The sequence below is a fragment of the Trachypithecus francoisi genome, unplaced genomic scaffold, assembly GCF_009764315.1.
Source record: "Trachypithecus francoisi isolate TF-2019V2 unplaced genomic scaffold, Tfra_2.0 Lachesis_group1, whole genome shotgun sequence".
Classification (NCBI taxonomy): domain Eukaryota; kingdom Metazoa; phylum Chordata; class Mammalia; order Primates; family Cercopithecidae; genus Trachypithecus; species Trachypithecus francoisi.
In genome coordinates this window covers 65098012-65121742 of record NW_022681454.1, presented here as the reverse complement: position 1 = coordinate 65121742, position 23731 = coordinate 65098012, and the positions used below count along the sequence as shown (strand labels likewise).

Sequence of the window (23731 nt, the reverse complement as noted above, 5' to 3'; positions counted from 1 at the left end):
CCAGACTAGATACATTTTCATGGACTGGAAGAGGGAGTAGAGTGTCAGAAAGGAAAGTACTAGAGTGAGAAAAAGTCTATGACCTTTAACCCTTCTTATGCTTCTTCCCTAACTCAGAGTTAGTGCTGGAGAGTAGTGATAATAAAACTCAGATAAACATGAAGGGAGATGAAAGTAGAGAGGGCTTATGTCCTCCTTCACATTTGGAGCTGAAAAGTGACAAACTTGCACAGCTCCTTGTACACCAATGGTGCTTAAGTCCTTCAGTAGAGGGCCTCTAAGTGTATTGAGGCAGAGACCCCGAAATAGCCTTGTTGAGTTTGATGGTGATTGAGAGTAGTGGGGGTTAGTAGACCCTGTGTTATATTCTTCTAAATGAGTTCAAGAGAAAGCTGGCAGACTAGTTTGGAGAATGTGCAGTGGTTAGCAATATGATCTCTGAGTGGGAGACACAATGAAAACTCAGACTTCTGAGAGGATAGGTATGGAGGGTTGATCATCACTGAAGACCAGACAGCACAATGTACATCTCAGGAGATGACAGTGTGAATAGATGATGACCGAAGATCAGCGCCTCAGCCCAGTGCATTGTCAATGTATAAGCTGGGTCACTTGGAACTTAGAGAAGGATAAAGGATATGGTAACTTAACTGAGAAAACCTCATACTGTCTAAGAAAACCCTGAATTGGCAAAATCTAACAAGAATAGGGTGTATATTTGCTGTCGTTAGACAGAGTGGAGGCTTGAAAGAGAGATGGAATTGAGAAAATTACTTTTTGGGGGGCTTAATTGAATTTACAGCAAGAAAATATGCCAGATGGAATAGAACGTTTGATATAAGCTTAAAAAGAAGCAGCTTTTAAAGCTCATATTCATTTTTTGTTTAAGAAAAGGGGCTTTCAGCCAGGCACGGTGGCTCATCCCTGTAATCCCAGCACTTTGGGAGGCTGCGGCGGGTGGATCATGAGGTCAGGAGTTTGAGACCAGCCTGGACAATATGGTGAAACTCTGTCTCTACTAAAAATACAAAAAAATTAGCCGGGTGTGGTGGCACGCGCCTGTAGTCCCAGCTACTTGGGAGGCTGAGACACAAGAATCCCTTGAAACCGGGAGGTGGAGGTTGAAGTGAGTTGATTGTGCCACTGTACTCCAGCCTGGGCAACAGAGTGAGCCTCTCAAAAAAAGGAAAGAAGAAGGAAGGAAGGAAGGAGGAAGGAAGGAAGGAAGGAAGGAAGGAAGGAAGGAAGGAAATAAGTTTTCATAAAAGTTTGTTTTTAAGCAATGAGATGTTTAGAAGTATTAAAAAAAGGAAGATACCTTTAAGATATTCTTTGAAAGAAGAATGCCATAGAAAGTTGTTTAAGGAAGTTATAATTTCCTAATATTATGTGTTTGAAAGTGTCTTCTCTATATACCTAACATTTGGTGTGATGTATCTTAGAACATTTTCAAAAATAAAAATAAAATATATTTTTCTTCTTTGTTTCTTCTTTTCCTTCTTATTACAATTTTTATGTCCACTTTAAAAGCTACCAGTAAAGTCAACAAACCAACCATTGGATTGAAATTTAAAAGGTTAAAAAACTAATTTATATTGTATTATTATTTATTTATATTTTTGTGAATTGACTGGTACATATTTATTGAAAGGAAACAGAAGTGGCAAAGTCTTCTGAATTCATTGCTACTACTAAAGAACATTCACAAGTGACAATGAGCTCTGAACAGACAAACTTTAAAGTTTTATCCAGTACACTGGAAAATATGGACAGGAGGAATACCTCATCAATATCCCTTTCTTCAGATATGTTGTCAGGACAACATGAAATAATGAAAATCTGTTTTTAAAATGAATAGTAACTGATGCATTGACATATAAACTAAATTTAAAAATTTGGTAATTATAATGAAGCAGCATGGAATGAATGTGAATATATAAAGTGAATAAGGCAGAATGCAAGTTCTTTAATGACTATAAACCAAGTAAAATTATGTATGTATTTAGATGAGAACTGAAAGAGAATACAGAAAAATGAAAAGTACTGTGATTGATGGTTGGCAGTGTCATTGATTTTTTTTTTAAGTTTTAAATTCCTTCCCATTATCATAATGTTACTTACCCAATACTTTATTTTAAAATGAAGAAACATTTTTAAAAATGTTGGCTTATTCATTTATAATCACTTTTGAACATTTCAGGTGAAATTTAAAAATAAATATCTTTTAAAAGTAAGTATAAGATACATTTGCTTTCCTATCCAGCTTTCAAATAGAAAACTTTTCATAAAGGGAAAACTTGTTAGCAGTATGGAAGCTACACAGAATAAAACATAAATGTATTTCAATTTTAGAAGGTCCTTAGAAAATAAGAAAATTTATCTGCTTTTAAGCATAAGTAAGCCATTTGAAAAGAAGCATGATATGGAACATTTTTAATTAAAATACCAATAAAGCTAATGTAAGAGTCAATTCTGGAATATATGCAATTCATAATTTGAGAAACAGCACCTTGGGTTTTGTTAACAAATATATATGTGTATACTCATTGTTGATAATTCATTTTAACTATTTTTATAAAAGTTACCTAACACATAAAAACTTAGTATTAGTCAAATTCTCTAGTTATTCCTACTTGAGAGTGCTTTCTTTGATTTTTTTTTAGTTAATGTGTGACATAGTTGTGTTTCTGTGAATATATATAATTCCTTTAAGTTCCATAAGTGAAAGTATTACTGGGGGCGGGGCCAAGATGGCCAACTAGAAGCAGTGGGGATTGGAGGTTCCCATCAGAAAGAACCCTAACAGTGTGCTCATCCTGCACAGGCAGCAGAGGTATCCAGGTTCTGTTATGAGAACTGACTAGGAGGCTGGTGTGACCCATGGAGAGAAAGGAAGAGCAGTGTGGTGTAGCGGCCCACCTGAGAGCCACAAGGGGCAGGGGAGCCCCCACCCTCCAGCCAAGGGAGGTGGGGAGTGAGTGTGCTACCTAGCCGGAGAAACTGTGTTTTTTCCATGAAACTGTGCAACTCACGGATTGGAAGATCCCACTCATGAGCTCACATCCACGGGGGCCTAGGGTCCCAACCAGGGAGCCATGCAAATTCTCAACAGCCGCTCGAAATCTGCTAAAGCCTGCAAGCTCTCCAGGGGGGCTGGGGGGGAGCGGGGCAGCGTCTCAGCTACCATTGCCTGCTGTCTAAGCCATTTGAGCTCCTTGGAGGAGGGGGACAGCCAACACTGGGATTGCTAGCTGCCTACACACTAAGCTCCCAGGGCAAGGGAAGGGCAGCAACCATCTCCATAGCTCCAGGCTGTACTTTACCGCTGCTGGAACCAGGGAGACTGGATGGCTTGGTCCTAAGAGGTATCCCCCACAATCCAACACACTGGCTGTGGCAGACTACAGTCTGCCTCTTTAGGCCTGACTCTGACCCATCCCTCTTCACTGGGTGGGGCCTCCCTGCATGAACTCCAACAACTCCAGCCAGGGCTCAGGGATAGACTCTGATATCGCTGGCCATGAACCCTTAGGAGTGGGGGTGGCCGCAGTCTCTGCAGACCAGCAGAGACTTTCCTCCTGCTAGTTCTGAGGAATCTGGGCAGCCCAGATGAGTGGGTTTCCACCTAGCAAAGCACAACCCCTCCACCAAGGGACAAAGTGCTTCATTAAATGGGTCCTACTCCCCATGCCACCCAACTGGGTGAGACTCTCTAACAGGGGCTGTCAGACTTCCTATAAAGGAACATTCTTACTGGCATCAGGTCAGTGCCCTTTGAGGTAAGAGATCCCAGAGGCAAGAGTAGGCACTCATCTTTGCTGTTTTCCAGCCCCCTTGAGTGACATCTCCAGGCACAGGAGTCAACCAACCAGATGAATAGGACCTGAAGTGAACCCCCAGCAAACTGCAGCAGCCTTACAGTAGAGGGACCTGACCATTGAGGGAAAAACAAACAGAAAGCAACAAGAACATCATTTACAGAAAAGTCCTCACAAAAACCTCATCCAAGGGTCAGCAGCCTCAAAGATCAAAACTAGACAAACTCATGAAGATGAGAAAGAATCAAAGAAAAGAAACTGAAAACCCAAAAGGCTAGAGTGCCTCTTCTCCTCCAAATGATTTCAACATCTCTACAGCAAGGGCACAGAACTGGGCGGAGGATGAGATAGACAAATTGACAGAAGTAGGCTTCAGAAGGTGGGTAATAACAAACTCCGCTGAGCTAAAGGTGCATGTTTTAACCCAACACAAAGAAGCTAAGAAACTTGATAAAGGGTTACAGGAGCTGCTAACTAGTATAACCAGTTTAGGGAGGAACACAAAGGACTTGATTGAGCTGAAAAACAGAGCACAAGAGCTTTGTGAAGTATACATAAGTATCAACAACTGAATCGACCAAGTGGAAGGAAGGTTAGCAAAGCTTGAAGACCACCTTGGTGAAACAAGGCATGCAGACAAGATTAGAGGAAAAAGAACAAAAAGGAATGAACAAACCTCCAAGAAATATGGGACTATGTAATAAGACTAAACCTACAGTCTGAGCACAGTGCCTCATGCCTGTAATCTCAGCACTTTGGGAGGCTGTGGTGGGTGGATAAAGAGGTCAGCAGTTCGAGACCAGCCTGACCAACATGGTGAAACCCCATCTCTACTAAAAATACAAAAATTAGCTGGGTGTAGTGGCAGGTGCTTGTAATCCCAGCTACTTGGGAAGCTGAGGCAGGAGAATCGTTTGCCGAGATTGCACCACTGCACTCTAGCCTGGGCGACACAGCAAGGCTGTATCTCAAAAAAAAAAAAAAAAAAAAAACGAAAACAAAAACAGAAAAAAAGGAACCTACGATCGATTGAGTACCTGAAAAAGATAGGGAGAGAATGGAACCAAGTTGGAAAACACACTTCAGGATACTATCCAGGAGAACTTCCCAAATCTAGCAAGACAGGCCAACGTGCAAATTCAGGAAATACAGAGAACACCACTAAGATACTCCATAAGAAGATAAACCCCAAGACACACAATCATGAGATTCTCCAAGGTCAACATGAAGGAAAAAATGTTAAGGGCAGCCAGAGAGAAAGGCCAGGTCACCTACAAAGGGACGCCCATTAAACTAATAGCAGACCTCTCAGCAGAAACCCTACAAACCAGAAGAGATGGGGGCTAATCATCAACATTCTTAAAGGAAAGAATTTTCAACCCAGAATTTCATATCCAGCCAAACTAAGCTTCATAAGTGAGGAAGAAATATAATCCTTTCCAGGCAAGCAAATGCAGAGAGATTTCATCACCACCAAGCCTGCTATGCAAGAGCTCCTGAAGGAAGCACTAAATGTGGAAAGGAAAAACTGGTACCAGCCACTGTGAAAACACACCAAAATATAAAGACCAATGGCACCATGAAGAAGCTATCAAACAGTGTGGAAAATAACCAGTTAGCATCATGATGACAGGATCAAATTCACACATAACGGTATTAAACTTAAATGTAAATGGGCCAATGCCCCAGTTAGACACAGGCTGGCAAATTGGATAAAGAGTCAAGACCCATCGGTGTGCTGTATTCAGGAGACCCATCTCATGTGCAAAGACATACATAGGTTCAAAATAAAGGGGTGGAGGAAAGTTTATCCAGCAAATGCAAAGCAAAAAGATGCAGGGTTTGCAATCCTAGTCACTGACAAAACAGACTTTAAACCAGCAAAGATCTAAAAAGACACAGAAGAGCATTACATAATGGTAAAGGGATCAATGCAACAAGAGCTAACTATCCTAAATATATATGCACCCAATACAGGAGCACCGAGATTCATAAAGCAAGTTCTTAGGAACCTACAAAGACACTTAGACTCCCACACAATAATAGTGGGAGACTTTAACACCCCACTGTGAATATTAGCCAGATCAACAAGACAGAAAATTAACAAGGATATTCAGGATTTGAACTCAGCTCTGGATCAAGTAGACCTAATAGACACCTACAGAACTCTCCACCTCCCAAATCAATAGCATATACATTTCTCTCAGTGCCACATGGCACTTATTCTAAAATCAACCACGTAATTGGAAGGAAAACACTCCTCAGCAAATGCAAAAGAGATGAAATCGTAACAGTCTCTCAGACCACAGTGCAATCAAATTAGAACTGGAGATTAAGAAACACACTCAAAACCATACAACTACGTGGAAATTGAGTGAACTGCTCTTGAATGACTCCTGGGTAAATAATGAAATTAAGACAGAAGTCAAAAAGTTCTTTGAAACCAATGAGAACAAAAAGACAATGTACCAGAATCTCTGGGACACAGCTACGGCAGCGTTAAGAGGGAAATGTATAGCACTAATGCTCACATCAGAAAGCTAGAAAGATCTCAAATCAACACCCTAACATCACAATTAAAAGAGCTAGAGAAGTAAGGGCAAACAAATCCAAAACTAGTAGAAGACAAGAAATATCTAAGGTCAGAGCAGAACTGAAGGAGATAGGGACATGAAAAACCCTTCAAAAAAAATCAATGAATCCAGGAGCTGGTTTTTTGAAAAAATTAACAAACAAAAAAACAAATAGACTACTAACTAAACTAATAAAGAAGAAAAGAGAGAAGAATCAAATAAACCCAGTAAAAAATGATAAAGGGGATATTTCCACTGACTGTAGCAGGACGAGCCACAGACAAAACTCCTCAGACATCAAGTTAAAGAAGTAAGGGGTTTATTTGGCCAGGGGCATCGGCAAGACTCCTGTCTCAAGAGCTGAGCTCCCCGAGTGAGCAATTCCTGTCCCTTTTAAGGGCTCACAACTCTAAAGGGGTGCATGTGAGAGGATCGTGATTGATTGAGCAAGCAGGGGTACATGACTGGGGGCTGCATGCACCGGTAATTAGATCGGAACAAAACAGGATAGGGATTTTCATGGTGCATTTCTATACAATGTCTGTAATCTATAGATAACATAACTGATTAGGTAAGGGGTCGATCTTTAACTACCAGGCCCAGGGTGCAGCTCCAGGCTGTCTGCCTGTGGATTTCATTTCTGCCTTTTAGTTTTTACTTCTTCTTTCTTTGGAGGCAGAAATTGGGCATAAGATGATATGATAGTCCTCCACCCTTATGACCATAGAGAAATACAAACTATAATCAGAGAATATTATAAACACCTTTATGTAAATACACTAGAAAATCTAGAAGAAACAGATAAATTCCTGGACACATATACCCTCCCAAGACTAAGCCAGGAGGAAGTCAAATCCCTGAATAGACCAATAACATGTTCTGAAATTGAGGCAGTTATTAATAGCCTACCAACCAAAAAAAAAAAAAAAAAAAAGCCCAGGACTAGACGGATTTACTGCTGAATTCTATCAGAGGTACAAAGAGGAACTGGTACCATTCCTTCTGAAGCTACTTCAAAGAATTGGAAAGGAAGGACTCCTCTCGAACTCATTTTATAAGGCCAGCATCATCCTGATACCAAAACCTGGCAGAGACACAATAAAAAAAGAAAACATCAGGCCAATATCCCTGATGAACATCAATGTGAAAATTCTCAATAAAATACTGGTAAACTGAATCCAGCAGCGCATCAAAAAGTCTATCCACCACAATCAGGTCGGCTTCATCCCTGGGATGCAAGGCTGGTTCAACATAGGCAAATCAATAAACGTAATCCATCACATAAACAGAACCAATGACAAAAAATACATGATTATCTCAAAGATGCCAAAAAGACCTTTGATAAAATTCAACACTGCTTCATGTTAGAAACTCATGGATTATTGATGGAAAATATCGAAAAATAATAAGAGCTATTTATGATAAACCCACAGTGAAAACCAGCACAAGAAAAGGATGTCCTCTCTCACCACTCCTATTCAACATGGTACTGGACGTTCTGGCCAGGGCAATCAGGTAAGAGAAAGACATAAGTGGTATTCAAACAGGAAGAGAAAGTCAAATTGTCTCTGTTTCAGATGACATGATTCTATATTTAGAAAATCCCATTGTCTCAGCCCTAAATCTCCTTAAGCTGATAAGCAACTTCTGCAAAGTCTCAGGATACAAAATTAATGTGCAAAAATCACAAGCATTAATATACACCAACGATAGACATGCAGAGAGCTAAATCATGAGTGAACTCCCATTCACAATTGCTACAAAGAGAATAAAATACCTAGGAATACAGCTAAGAAGTGATGTGAAGGACCTCTTCAAGGAGAACTACAAACCACTCCTTAAGGAAATCAGAGAGGACACAAACAAATGAAAAAACATTCCATCCTCATATTGATTCTCAGGAAGAATCCATATTGTGAAAATAGCCCTACTGCTCAGAGTAATTTATAGATTCAATCCCATTCCCATCAAACTACCATTGATATTCTTCACAAAATTAGAGAAAAAAAAAAAAACACTTCAAATTTCATATGGAACCAAAAAAAAGTCTGTATAGCCAAGACAATCCTAGGCAAAAGGAACAAAGCTGGAGGCATCATGCTACCTGACTTCAAACTATACTACAAGACTACAGTAACCAAAACAGCATGGTACTGGTACCAAAACAGACACACAGACCAAAGGAACAGAACAGAGAACTCAGAAATAACACCACACATCTACAACCATCTGATTTTTGACAAACCTGACAAAAACAAGCCATGGGGAAAGGATTCCCTGTTCAATAAATGGTGCTGGGAAAACTGTTAGCCGTAGACAGAAAACTGAAACTGCGCTGCTTCCTTACACCTAAACAAAAATTAACTCAAGATTGATTAAAGACATAAATGTAAATCCCCAAACCATAAAAACCTTAGAAGAAAACCTAGGCAATACCATTCAGGACCTAGGCATGGGCAAAGACTTCATAACTAAAACACCAAAACCAATTGCAACAAAAGCCAAAATTGACAAATGGGATCTAATTAAATGAAAGAGCTTCTGCACAGTAAAAAAAAACAAAAAACAAAAAACAAAAAAACCCAAAAAACTACCATCAGAGTGAACAGGCAACGTACAGAATGGAAGAAAATTGTTGCAGCCTATCCATCTGACAAAGGCCTAATATCCAGAATCTACAAGAAACTTAACCAAATTTACAAGAGAGAGAGAAAAAAAAAAACCTCATTAAAAAGTGGGCAAAGGATATTAACAGGCACTTCTCAAAAGAAGACATCCATGTGGCCAATAAACATATGAAAAAAAGCTCAACATCACTGATCATTAGAGAAATGAAAATCAAAATCACAATGAGATACCATCTCACACCAATCAGAATGGCAATTATTAAAAAGTCAAGAAACATACATGCTGATGAAGTTGTGGAGAAATAGGAACATTTTTACACTGTTGATGGCCATGTAAGTTAGTTCAACCATTATGGAAGACAGTGTGGTGATTCCTCAAGGATCTAGAACCTGAAATACCATTTGACACAGGATATATACCCAAAGTAATATAAATTATTCTACTATAAAGATACATGCACACAAGATTATTGCAGCACTACTTACAGTAGCAAAGACATGGAACCAACCCAAATGCCCATCAATGATAGACTGGATAAAGAAGATGTGGTACATATAGATCATGGAATACTATGTAGCCATAAAAAGGAATGAGATCATGTTTTTTGCAGGGACATGGATGAAGCTGGAAGCCATCATCCTCAGCAAAGTAACACAGGAACAGAAAACCAAATACTGCATGTTAGCCACCATGCCTGGCCAGACTTCTTTTGTTTAATTTTATGTTTTTCATTTTTGTTGTAGAGTGATATTCTATTGTATGACTATAACAAAATCTATTCATTCTACTGATGATGGATATTTGGTTGTTTCCACTGTTTGACTATGATTAATAATGCTTCTTTGAATATTCCTGCACATGTACATACATTTACATAGTATTCACTTTAGAATGGAATTCCTAGGTCATAGGATATGTATATTATATTCTTTGTTAGATAGTACCATTTTCAAATTTTATTAAAGCAATTTACACTCCCGCATTCTTGCTAGTTCTTCATATTGGCAACTTTTAATTTTTACCCATTCTGATAAGTGTGTAGTGGTGATATAATACAATAGCTTTAATTTTCATCTTTCTTATTTCCAATAAGGTTGAGCCTTTTTTTCTTACATTTATTGGCCACTTCTTTTTTTTCTGATGTGCCTAATCCAACTCTTTGCTCATTTTCTATTATGCTATTGGTCTTTAAAAAATTTATTTGTAGTTTTTTTCTACACATTCTAGATACAACATATTTTTTAATTTATATGTATTGTGTAGAAATTAAAAATATGCTATTCTGGCATATTGACTGTTTTTAGTTAAAGTCATTTGAAAACAGCAGGTATAAGATCACTCTGACCTTTGTGCTGTTTCTTAAAAGCAGGAGATGACATTCCCATGTCAAAGATGTACTCCCTCTACCAAAAGGAAAGAACAATTCTTATCATCAAGGATGGCATGCTGAGACTGAGAACATTCGGCACAGATCTTGTTAAAATATCTTGTACTGTAATCCCAGCTCTTTGGTAGGCCGAGGCAGGCTGATGACTTGAGGTCAGGAGTTCAGGACCATCCTGGCCAAAATGGTGAAATCCCGTCTTTACTAAAAATACAAGAATTAGCCAGTCATAATGGTGGGCACCTGTGATCCCAGCTACTTGGGAGGCTGAGGCAGGAGAATGGCATGAACTCAGGAGGTGGAGGTTGCAGTGAGCTGAGATTGTGCCACTGCACTCTTGCCTGGGGTGTGGAGCGAGATTCTGTCTATAATAAAACAAAACAACAAAATAAAATATCTTCTAGCCTTCCCTTATAATGTAGTTACTTTCTTTTTTTTTAACCTTAGTGTTCTTCAATTCAGTATGTGTTCAACTGTTAACTGTATTTTGGAGTCTCCATTTTCTCATGAAGGCTCCTGTGCCACATAGAACTTCTGTTAACTTTGTATGATTTTCTCTTGTTGATCTGTCTTATGTCAACTTAATTCTCAGGTCTAGCTCAAAAAAACCCTAAGATGGCAAAAGTCAAATTTTCCCACCACTACAATTGCAAATATCTTTTCTCTCTTTGTTATTTAGCCTTTTAATCTTACAACAGTGTCTTTTGAGTAACAAAAAGTTTCTAATTTAAAAAATTTAACGTTATTTCCTTTAAGTCCCTTTTAGCTGTGATACTAAAATCTTTTTTAAAATCATCTTTAAAACTTCTTTCTTTACCTTGAAGTCCTCAAGATATCATCTTACATTATTTTCCAAAAGCTATATTTTCCATTCTCTCTTCTCATTATTCCAACACTACTTTTTCCTCTACTTCCCTGAAACTGTTCTTGTAAATGCCACAAAATTTATATTTCCAACCTCAATCCCTCCCCTGAGCTACAGATATATATTTGCAACTTTTTACCTGTCCTCATAGCTTGTACATTTCAAATGTATCAGATTCAGAAAGAAATTCTTGATTCTCTACTCTTCAAACTTGGTTCTCCTCCCTGATTTTTCTCTCAGTTATTTTCTATTTCAGGACCAAAACTTTAGTCAACTTTGATTTCTCTCTCTTCTTCACCACCTAAATTTAATCAATCAGAAATTATTATTTTTTTCTATAGATATTTCCTAAATTTCAACGTTTTCTACCATCTTCACTGCTAGCCCCTTAATCCAAGTCAAGCTCATCCTTTTCCTAGATGACTGCAATGGTCTATTGATTGGTTTCACTTTTACTTTTGTCCTCTGGTAGTTCTCTGTAGAGTAGCCCGATTCATCTTTAGAAAATGGAAAATTGATCATAGGATTTCCCTCCATACTCTTGTCTTCACGTTTAGAATAAAACAAAAACTTATCTATGTAGCCCACATATCTGTTTCTTCAGCCTCACCTAATACCAGTCTCCCTTCATTAATTTTGTTCCAACCACATTGGCTTCTTACTGTTTTCCAAACCCACCAACTTTATAGTTACCTCAGGAACTTTATACTTGCTTTTTCTTTTCTTTTCTTTTCTTTTTTTTTTTTTTTTTGAGACGGAGTCTCGCTCTGTCACCCAGGCTGGTGTGCAGTGGCGCTATCTCGGCTCACTGCAAGCTGTACCTCCCGTGTTCACGCCATTCTCCTGCCTCAGCCTCCCGAGTAGCTGGGACTACAGGCACCCGCCACCATGCCCGGCTAACTTTTTGTATATTTAGTAGAGATGGGGTTTCACCGTGTTAGCCAGGATGGTCTCGATCTCCTGACCACATGATCCACCCGTCTCGGCCTCCCAAAGTGCTGGGATTACAGGCTTGAGCCACCGCGCCCGGCCTATACTTGCTTTTTCTTTTGCCTGTCTTGCTCTTTCCTAGAATTCAGTTTGGCCTAGAATAGTATCTGGCACATGGCAAGTGAGCAAAAACTATTGATAAATAAATAAATGGATGGATAAAAAACGAATGAATGGATAGATGCATAAAATTTGCAGAAAAATCTCTTTCTGAACATGTCAACCATCTTAAAAATGATCTTAATTGATTCAGGTGGTAAAAGTATAGTTTTATTGTATAGATATATTGAGCAGTGGTGAAGTCTTGGCTTGTCGTGCACCCATCACCTGAATTGTGAACAGTGTAACCAACAGGTACTTTTTCTTTCTTTTTTTTTTTTTTTTTTTGAGACGGAGTCTCGCTCTGTCGCCCAGGCTGGAGTGCAGTGGCCGGATCTCAGCTCACTGCAAGCTCCGCCTCCCGGGTTTACGCCATTCTCTCGCCTCAGCCTCCCGAGTAGCTGGGACTACAGGCGCCCGCCATCTCGCCCGGCTAATTTTTTGTATTTTTTTTTTAGTAGAGACGGGGTTTCACCGTGTTCGCCAGGATGGTCTCGATCTCCTGACCTCGTGATCCGCCCGTCTCGGCCTCCCAAAGTGCTGGGATTACAGAACAGGTACTTTTTCAATCCTCATCCACCTCTCCCTTTTGAATCCCCGGTATCTATTATTCCCCATTGTATGTCCATGTGTACCCATTGTTTAGCTGTCACGTGTAAGTGAGAACATGTGTCAACAGATTTTTATTGCACTAGTAATTTCAGTAAAACTTGTATGATTGTAGGTAGGTTAAATGGAATGGCATTCGTGGAAAATGCCCTGTTTGTTTTCTGAATCATCTTCTCAATTTCATTTGGTTGCCTTTTTCTCCAAAATGGATTGTTACTTAATTCACATTGTGTTTGGTTTGATTTCTTTAGGTGATTTGTTTTGTAGTTGTGTACAACATTAAACAAACTAACAAATCAGTATCCAAACTCTGAAATTCCTCTTTCTCTCGGAGATCTTAAGATCCTCAGAACTGCTATGGGTAGCATCTTAGATTGTGTAGCAGTCTTGGGAATAATCTGATTTTAAGCCCAACTCATTACAGAAATCTTTCGAAACATTTCCGCAAAATATCACCACAGGTGATTATCCGGCTTCTGCTTAAAAATATCCCATGATTTAAAAAATGATCCCATGGAAATGAATCTCTTTCTTCAAATGACAACTGCTTCCTTTATAAATAACCCACCAAGCCTGATGCTGTGGTGCGTGCCTATAGTCCCAGCTACTTGGGAGACTGAGGCAGGAGGATCACCTGAGCCCAAGAATTTGAGGCTGTAGTATGCTATAATTGCACCTGTGAACAGCCTCTGTACTCTAGCCTGGATAATATAGTGAGATCCTGTCTCTAAATTAAAAAAAAGAAAAAAGAAATGAAATGAAACGCCAGAAATAGAGAAGAAAATAACCTGTTTCCCCTACAGAAGATCAATCAAACTGACTGTTTTGAGTTGAAAAGGACTAGGTTTGATATCTGGATTATGTAGACATGTAATAAATATAAAGGGAAAAATCTATTTTTGGTCTCATTGAACCATTTCATATTTAGCAAGTTGGAAAAAAAAAGAAAGTGAGTTGTGTAAACTGGAGCTTGTGAAGGATTTAGATTCATAATCTGAGAAGTTCTTAGTTTCCTTTTCCCTAACCACAGGGAAATTATCATGGTTTATGGCAAATTGCTGCTCTGAAAGGCTCAGTTTCAATTTTATTATAAATTAAATATATTTTTTATTAGTCTTCTATGACCTTCCCGTTTTTTTATTGTCTGGTCAGAAATGTTGTACTCTTTATCATTTCATCCATTATGTTATATTGCATAATGTGTTTTTCAACATCACTATTCTCTGTATGTCTTACGAGCAAGTGTTATGTCTTATTTGTCTTTGTTTCATTGGTTATCAGAGAACCCCAAACATAGTAGGATTCAATACATTTATTTTTTTTTTTTTTACTGTGTCCCAGGCTTCTTTATTTAAGAAAAAAGTGATACATGATGTGGGATTAAAATCAAGAGCATCATTGAACTTCACCTTCCCTCCAACCAGTTGCCCCAAACTCCCCTGCCCCCACCCTTTGTGTTCCCAATTCCTTCCTTAGTGAATGAAGAACTTAATCCCAAAAGCCCTGGCACAAACTCTAGGTTCTCTTTCCCTAGCTCCTCCCCTCCCCCTGTCCCTCATTCCTAGAAGGGCAGGCACCTCAGTTTGAATGCATGGGAGAGCCCAGAGTGGTGAGGGAGACAGGGGGAAAGGCTTCCCCCTCAGGGAAAGGGACCGAGGAGTACAGTGCAGTGAAGTGAGGGCTCCCATAGCCTGGGGTACCAAAATGGGGCCCTGGGGCCAGAGGAAAGGACACTTGTCCCCCTGAGAAAGGAGACCCAGCAGCCTCAAAATCCTCTCGTTGTGCATAGTCACTGCTTGATCGCTTGCCCTTCTGGCGCCGGTTACAGAACCACACTCGGACCACATCCTTCTCGAGTCCAAGCTGCTGGGCGATGTGGCTGATCTGCTGCAGTGTGGGTTTCGGGCACTGCAGGAACAAATTCTCCAGGCTGCCTCTCACTCGGTTCTCGATACTGGTTCGCTTTCTCTTTCGGGCCTGCACGAGGGTTTCTGCTTTGCATATCTCCTGAAGATTTTCATTGTTGTCAGCTTCCTCCACCTCAATACATTTATTAAAGGAACAGTTTACTCTCTGTAATTAAGACGTCCAATTAGTGCAATAAGTAGTCAATTGTTTGCTCTAAACTTTCTTGAATAATTCTCTTTTCATTAGTTCTGTTCACTATTTTAAATTCAGGAGGATTCAGTTTTAGTGCCAAATATTCACTTTGTTTGACACATTTTTTAATTGATTAGTATGTGTGCTTTTAAGAATTGATTAGTATGTATGCTGAACAGGATTTTCCCTGTTCAAAAACTCTTTCTACAACCAAATTAGGGTGCTAGAAAGTTTCTTCCAGAGCTCCCAGAATGACATTTTAAGGACTGAAAGCATTTATAAATCACCACTCCTCTGTAACTACTCAAATTACTTTCATAAAGCCACACATAGGTGTCAGAAAAATTGAATTTATCAATATGTAAAAAAAGCTCTTAAAATAAATGCTCCCCTAGTTTTCAAATATCTTTTCACAAAATATGCATATTTTGCTAAATAAGTTTTTATTGTTTTCAATAAATAATTGAATTTGCTCTATTTTCTGCTAAATAATCATCTCCTTTTATATAGCTTTCAATACATAAGAATAAACACACATATGTTTGCTATTATATGAGGGCAGCTGCGCACAGAAACACACAAACACACTCAAGCACAAAGAATCCCTCCCCTTGAGGTTTACTCTAAATTACCAGTTCAATGTTGTCTTCACAGGGTGCAGCTGAGGAGTGTCAAGCTGGACGCTTGCCTCAATTATAGCGCTTGATTACAAGGTAGCAGAAAGTGCCAGGCCTTTACTAGAGTATAGGTGGCAGTTATTTCATTGCAGAACCAATTAAATAAATGCTTTTGAATTGTCCTTCAAAAGTCATAACTTCCATAGATAATTAGGCAGGGAAATTATTTTAAAAGAATTTATTTGAAATAAAGTATAGCAAAGATTTCTTTGTACATTTCGCCAAGAGTTGGTTGCATTTTCAACTCCCCTTCCCTTAAAGTAGATGGCTTTAATGTAGGTATTTTCACAGTTTTACATCAGGAAATGCAAGAAGTTTTCAGCAAATGTATGGAGCAGTCCTGACGCCCAGATGTAGGGAGTTAGCTTCTAGAAGGAGGAAGCCCTGACGCGTAGATGATCATGCATAGGCAAACTTTAGCTGCACTAGGAGCTCATAAAAACTCTGGAATATTAATGATTCAGACTACATAGATTTTTGTGCCATTACATTTTAGTGGATTTAATTTACATTATATTCTTTGGTGGGGGAGGCATGTATATGAGAAAGGGAGAGAGAGAGAAAGAGAAAATGAGAGAGGAAGAGTGAAAAAATTTTTTCTGTCTTCAAGATCATTATGTTGATATTAAGCTTTTAAACTTTTCCTTTGCAAACCAACTCTTCCCCCTCTTTAAACTTTCAATTCATTACTTAGATTTAGCATTTGAAGACCATTTTACTCTCAAAAATATAATTGCCAGTGATAGGAAGTCTGTAGTGGGAAATTCTTCCTGACGATTAAATTTTTCATTCTTAAAAATATTATTATTTTGTTGTTAAAAAGTACTATGTAGTTGTAAAGCACCTGAGAAGGTTGTGTAGGTATATTTCTTAACTTCTCTGTAAAGTAGATATAGTCTCTCCGTTATGTAGATGAAGGATATTTTTCATGGGTCATCATGAAAATATCTACAATTATTTGGGTCCCAGTTGAGGAGTGAACTATTTTAACTTTTGCCTTAAATAGCTGAAAATTATCCATTATTTCCTATGGGAGCATGTTCTTACAGAATAATTAAGATTAGGTTATATATAGTACAATAGTTTCACATTTTAAATTTCAGGACTCATACTGACTATAAGATATTGAGTAACCAAATATTTTAAATACATATTATTTCTCTTGCCTCATACTGTTCTTTTTGTCCTGAATATTATTCCATCACTTTTTCCTTTGTATGTTTCCACACTTTGCTTGCTTCTCTTCCTCAGTGAAACCCTCAGAGAAGACCCCTCTGACCCATTAGACCTGTGCAGATTCCTCTACTATACATGCTCAAGGTTCCTGTTTTTCTCACTACTAGTATTTAGCACAACTATAATGAAATTGTTCACTCTGTAATTAGTTTAGTGTGTTTTTTCTGTTGCACAGCCACAGTACTATGCAACATTCATGTAGTTCTCTGGAGAAAATAGAAAACGTTTAATAATAAAGAAAGATTAAACAGTGTTTGTTAAATCATATTTATGTAACAGGTTGTTAAATTAGGACATTTCCAGTTTCTTTTTCGGTTGAAATGTAAAGCTTTGGAATTTAAGACGGGCACTCCCGCATACAGACTTTGCAACAGGGATGCACTTGTTGCACTAGATCCCAGTTTGTTGCCTAATCCAGTCTCGGTAGGTAGTCACTCGGGTATACACTCCTGGCCTATCTGGCAGGCCACACTGATCTCCCCAGCTTACTATCCCCACAACAAACCAAAGCCGCCGTGAGTCTTCTTGTACTAGGGGACCACCAGAGTCACCCTGTAAAAAAAACAGAATGACTTATTACTTAAGTGCAAAGACCAACCCAAAATATTAAGGAGTTTATTTCTACGGCAGTCGAGGAAGGAGTCACATCCATTATATGAATAAAGTCAGCCTATTTCCTTTTGAAATATTATACCAAGTCGTGGAAAAATCACTGAAATCCTCAAAGTACCCAAGTTGTTCCTTCAGCAAGTCTGAGAAGATAACAAATACATTTTTCAGGTTTCCCTCAGTCACTGCGTGGTTGCCTCCTACTCATCCAGGCTTTCTCTCCTTCAGGAAAACTTCTCTGAGCAACCTTTTTCCTTCCCACTCTCACCCTTTCCAGCTTTGGGCTCAATTGTTCTTCACTGTGTCCTTACATCTTGTGTGTGTCTCTGTCACTGCTCTACTACTTTATAAAAGCACATTTGTGCATTTGTGTGCCTATTTACACTTAATCCCATTGGTCAGTTTTTTGTTTGTTTGTTTGTTTTGTTTTGTTTTTGATATAGCAGCTGCATGCCTCTGAAACATTCACTTGCATTTATTATATTTGTTCAATGTCTGTTTTCCCAGATATACTGTAAGGTCCAACAGGAAAGAAAACATACGTATTCTGTACACTGCTGAAACCGAAGCTTCTAGCCCTTAAGAGATGTTTGTTGAATGAATGAGTTTCTGGAAATCTGACTTATCTTCCTAACCTTAGCACACTGCATGGTGTCTGATGCATAGTATATCATCAAAAAGTCTTCTTTTGGTGAAGAAATGTATATAGTCATAAGCAAAACACTCCTAATGAGATACTTACCACCCAGTCATAATAATGAACCAACAAACCAACAAACATTTGTGCACATAATAATCTAGTTGGGGAGACATATTGAGTATGTCTTACATTCTGGGTTTAAATCCTCCACTTACAAGCTATGTGACCATTGATAGGCTGGTGAATAGCTCTCTGTACCTCTGTTTCCTCTTATAATGTTTGTATGAGTTTAAAACTCAAAGCACTTTGAGTACAGCTTAGCATATAGTATAGTCAGTACTAATAAAAGTCAGCTATTATTACCAAGTGTGCTTCTAAATTAGTCAGCTATTCATTGGCTGCTCTTAGTAGCTAGCTCATCCATACCTGTTTAATTACTGGTCTAGATGGGGAGAAGAGTCAGTCTGTGAAGTGCCAGTATGCATGGCAAATACTTCATGAAGCTGGTTGTCACCTGCTTCTTTTATATGACATATGCATGCTTCAGTTAACCAGTTCTCCGTACTTTCTATTATTGTTTTTGTAGTGCTTTTTCTATAGTGAGAAATTATTTTGCATGATGTCTGACCAAATGTGGGCAAGTAAATGTTAAAGCAAGAGGGACTTGTAATTTTTCCATATCTAGCCAACTTCATTGCCTGACTGCAGACATTTGAATTTGTGTCCTCTCTTGTAGACCATAGGCTTGCTGAATGCAGGGATAGTATTGTTGTGCTAACATAATGTCTGGTGCCTAGAAAGTAATTAATATAATTCCTTTGAATTAATGAACGTAAAAATGAACAAAAGAATGGATAAAACAAGATCTTTTAAGTTCTTATGTAAAGTGCTGTGTTCTTTTTTTTTTTTTTTTTTGAAGTGTGAAATATGCATTATAGTATTTCAGTTAAAAATCAGTGAGCCCTAGAGTGGAATACACATGGACGGTATCATGATGAGTTATGGCTTGAACTGGGCTTGAAGGAAGAGAATAATTTGTATGCACCAAAGGACAGAAGGTAAGCGACATTATAAATGGAAAAATAATGAATAACACCCTTTTAAAACTCATGCTTATTTTTAAGTCTTAATTAATGCTCTCAGTAAGTGTGGAATTGTCAGTGTGGAGGTGTGTTGCTTATTTGATTGATGGATTCTTTGGAAAGCTATCATGAAACTTGAGAATTTGTTGTTTCAGGGCTAGTAGTAACAGAGAAACAGGAAGGAGAGCAAGAAGAATTTCCTACTACAGAGACATCTCCACCAAAAGGAGATAAAGGACTGGGTAATTAACAGTATCTTGACAATTGAAAAACAAATCTCCACCTACACACAACTTACAGTTGATAAAAATGTTTCATTTTGGGAAAAGTGCTCATGCATTGGGAGCTTTACGTAAAATGTGAGAACTACTTTTTATCCACTTTTTAAAGACTATGAGCACTAAATAGAAAAGTCAGTGACCTTTTGATGTGAAGAATAATTCTTATCCTTCTTTATACAATTCCCCCACAAAAACAGCAACAAGTTACACAAGTAAACAGATTGATTTTTTAAAACTCCAGGCTAAAAGAATATTCAATTTCTGACACTACCTGTTCCTGTTACTATATGGAGTTGGATTTCAGATATGTGAACAAAGCCTATTAAAAGATATAAGTGCATCGATTATGTTTAGATAATTTAATTTAACATTTTAGAATTAAAATTTGATTTTAATCACTTTACAGTGAGAATTTCATATTTATTGTTTGTTTTTGTACATTTGTTTAAAAATTGTGGGCTAGATCCAAATATAATATTTCTTTTCTTTTTCATTTGTACTGTTTTATTATTGTAGGAGCTTTTGTAACTTAAATTACTAGGATTTTGTATAAAGTTTCTGTCTTCAAGGTGTCCAAGAATTACTATTTATCTCTTAAAATTCATTTACTATATATATTAATTTTATAATATAGTGATTAATTTTTTATTTAATCCTTCATAGCAGTTAAAAGGTTGAGGTTAAAGTTATTAACACCAGTGACCATGGTCTACATTAACAACAGTGAAATAGATGAGATTTCTTTGTTGCTTAAAATGTGCCTGACATATTTAGTCTTCATTTAATTTTTCTGAGTACGCAAAAAGTTAGGTGCTATTATGATTATCCCCAGCTTTTAGATAAAGAGACTTGGTAATGGAGGTTAAGGAATTCAAATAGAGATCTTTCTGATTCTTGGCTTTGGATGGTTAACTACTCTGTAATGTGGCCTCTCGGAGTGAATGCTTTCATGATAGATAAACTTCATAAAAATTTTATTTCTAAACTCTAGATTATAAGTTTTAGAGGAACAGAACTGTGTATTGTAACTGTTCCCTTTATGTCTATCACATTGTCAGATACTAGGGAGTGCTCATACACTTCTTGGATGATGACATGGATCAGATTTTCTTGAGCTTACCTGACATGCATCCACTCCACCTTGAGGTACTCCAGCACACAGCATTCCAGACAAGATGGCTCCATTATAACTATATGGTGCATTACATACATCATTACTTATTATTCTGACCTGTCCTTGCCTTAGCTGTGAAACTGTGGGGCCTGTTTGGTATAAAAGCAGGAAAAAAATGGACTTCAAGATATGTACATTATTGACCCTATAATGAATTTGAGAAGAAATAAATGTACTCCAAACATTATTTCATATTTAACAGTGAAGGCTCCTAAAGATTTACTTTGGAGTTTCTTTGCAGCAAAAATTCTCTGAGTAGATGAAGATAACCCCTTTCACAGATCAGTTTTTTTTTTTTTTGCTTTAGCTTTGTGACACAGTGCCCCTTAAACCTTTAGAGAAAACAAATTTGCTACCTTAAAATTGGCTAAAAGAATTTAAATTATCCACTGACAGACTTTGGATTGGAAGATTACATATTGAATAACCTTTAACCTAGCAGCAAAAGAGAAACCAGCCTAGTTTCAAGGCTAAAGAACTAGTCTATTTTATATTGATGTACTCTCACAATGACACCACCAGTATTTCATGACTGGTGCAAATTTTATCTATTATACCAAATTACTTTGGGTCACAAGAACACAATAGAACATGTTCTAGAACTATTAAGGCTTTGTATTATTCCTTGGAGAGACTATCTACAACATGGGTAAGAGCCCAGGGAAATTGTCAATGCTACCCTTCCACTCCTTCGCTGACACTCTTACTTTCTCTTTGGTTCTAGTAGCTCTTGTGCATTGTCCTCATTTTAGTTTCCATTTTATGCATTCAATAAACAAATATAAACAATGCTTATGTTCACATCGAGTCTTTGCCATAGAGGCAGGATTTATTTTATCCTAGAATACTTTAAAGGGCAGTTAATACTTTAAGAATTATTAAGGCCTCATAGAATGTCTAATCTAAATACTCCCATTGCTTTGGGAGGCCAAGGCAGGAGGCTGACTTGAGGGCAGGAATTCGAAACCAGCCTGAGCAACATAGCAAGAATTTATTTCTAGAAAAAAAAAAAAAAAAGCTGGGTATGCTGGTACACACTTATTTATAGTCCCAGCTACTTGGGAGGCTGAAGCAAGAGGATTTCTTAAGACCAGAGTTTGAGGCTGCAGTAAGCCACGATTGTGCCACTGCACTGCAGTCTGAGAAAGTCTGTCTCTAAAAAACAAGCAAACAAACAAACAAAATCTTTCTTATTGTTTATAGGGAAGCTGTTTGAATCTTATAGAATCTCCGTATTATTAAATAACTCATGTTTCTTCATAACTTTGTTTTACATTTTCCTTTTACTATATTTGACAATTCTCCATAATTCCTGGGGCATTGCTTTGCTTTGCTAAGGAAACTCGGGGTAGCCAGAGCTTGGGCTGAACAGAATATAGAATGATTCTGTCTGTAGAAGAATAGAAACACCTATTCCAGGTATTTCCTAATTTAAAAAATTACATAATAGCAAATATAAGACATTTCTATTGTTAATTTTTTTTCTGAGACACTTACCGACATATACTTACCAGAATACTCTTGAGCACCCCATCCTGTTACATAAGCAGTAGAGCCAAGTGGAATATTCTGGGTAGCGGCTGGGAGACACACACTATGGATGTCTCTGGTAAAGGTGACACTGTTCTCAAGTCTCACAAGTGCAATGTCATTTTCATGAGTTGCAGATATATAATTGTTATGAATTAAAATACTTCTTACTCCCATTCTTAGTCTAGGATTTGTTGTGGAAATACCAAAGGTGGCAATCCATTCACGAGGATTGGAGTTGCTAAAACATTTTGAAAACATGTTATATGAGTAGGGAATTTGTGAACATTTCAGATATATAAATTTGTCTTAGCCATCCTGTACCACTATCCAGAAACTATTGGATCCACATCTCTTTGTTATATATTCCTGCATTATAAGCTGGCAAATGAGTTTAATTCTTCACTGGCAGAATACATGGTCACTTGTCTAAAGAAATGGAGAAGATTTTGGAAAACGTATCTTGGGGTGATCTTGGTGTTTTTCTACTCCAATGAAGTTATGCTGATACTTTAATGATAAATAGCACAACACAAATATCTTTGATTTCTCTTTTGTCCATACCTCCCTTCCCATTTAAGCAACTAAGAAACCTGAAATAATAAACATTTTAGATTTAACTAATTTCTTTCAATTCCTATGTTTTCCTTTAGCCAGGAGCACCATTTAAATAGCAGTGATGACAAGGGGTATTCTTATCTTATTACTGGATGAATAATTTTTCTGCACTAAGTCTGATAATGGTTGAAGATCTTGGTGTGTGTGTGCATATATATACATATGTACGTATGGGGTCTTCAAAAGTTCATGGAAAATGTATATTATAAACAAATTATACATGGATTTCAAAAATTTTTGCATGCAAATAGACTCATACTAACTTGTTATACTGAACAGGATCAGTTTGAGGCACTAAGAGGAGTAAGTCATGAATTTGAAAAGAGCTCTTATCAAAGCAACACGAATGCTGCTAAAACTGAAGCAAAAAACATCAAATTTATGATGAAACTGGAAGAATGGTGAAATTATTTATGCCTTACAAAAAGTTTATGGGGACAACGTCTCCCCTAGTCATCAGTTTATGAATGGATAATCTGTTTTAAGAAAGAAAGAGATGTGGTTGAGGGTGAAGTCTGCAGCAACAGATCATCCACGTCAATTTGCTAGGACAAATTTCATCTTGTTCATGTCTAAATTAAAGAGGACCAACAATTAACAGTGAGAAACAATAGACAGCACCATAGACATCTCAACTGGTTCAGCTTATACAATTCTGACTGAAAAACTAAAGTTGAGCAAACTTTCTACTTGATGGATACCAAAACTGTTTTGCCCAGATCGGCTGAACACAAGGTCAGAGCTTCCAGTAGAAATTTTAAACACTACAGATCAAGATTCTGAAGTATTTCTTTGAAGAATTATAACAGAAGATGAAA

The 23731-nt window shown here is 37.7% G+C and overlaps 2 protein-coding genes across 2 annotated transcripts in view; both read right to left on the bottom strand.

Annotated features, from left to right (window-relative positions):
• Positions 1-14281: 14281 nt before the first annotated feature.
• LOC117084906 (POU domain, class 5, transcription factor 1-like) lies at positions 14282-15397 on the bottom strand. The gene is made up of 2 exons (XM_033213323.1): positions 15380-15397; positions 14282-15039 (listed from the first exon to the last, which is right to left on the bottom strand). Exons 1-2 carry the CDS (start codon positions 15395-15397, stop codon positions 14545-14547), a joined length of 513 nt encoding a protein of 170 aa, XP_033069214.1. The 3' UTR covers positions 14282-14544.
• Positions 15398-15909: 512 nt separating this feature from the next.
• Positions 15910-23731, bottom strand: part of TMPRSS11D (transmembrane serine protease 11D) — a 69156-nt gene continuing 61334 nt past the window's right edge. Inside the window, exons 8-10 of the mRNA XM_033214546.1 lie at positions 22277-22536; positions 20712-20854; positions 15910-17531 (exon numbers count right to left, since the gene is read on the bottom strand). Of these exons, the coding sequence (XP_033070437.1) occupies positions 17370-17531; positions 20712-20854; positions 22277-22536 (565 nt within the window). The 3' untranslated portion in view covers positions 15910-17369. The remainder of the gene's footprint in view (positions 17532-20711; positions 20855-22276; positions 22537-23731) is intronic.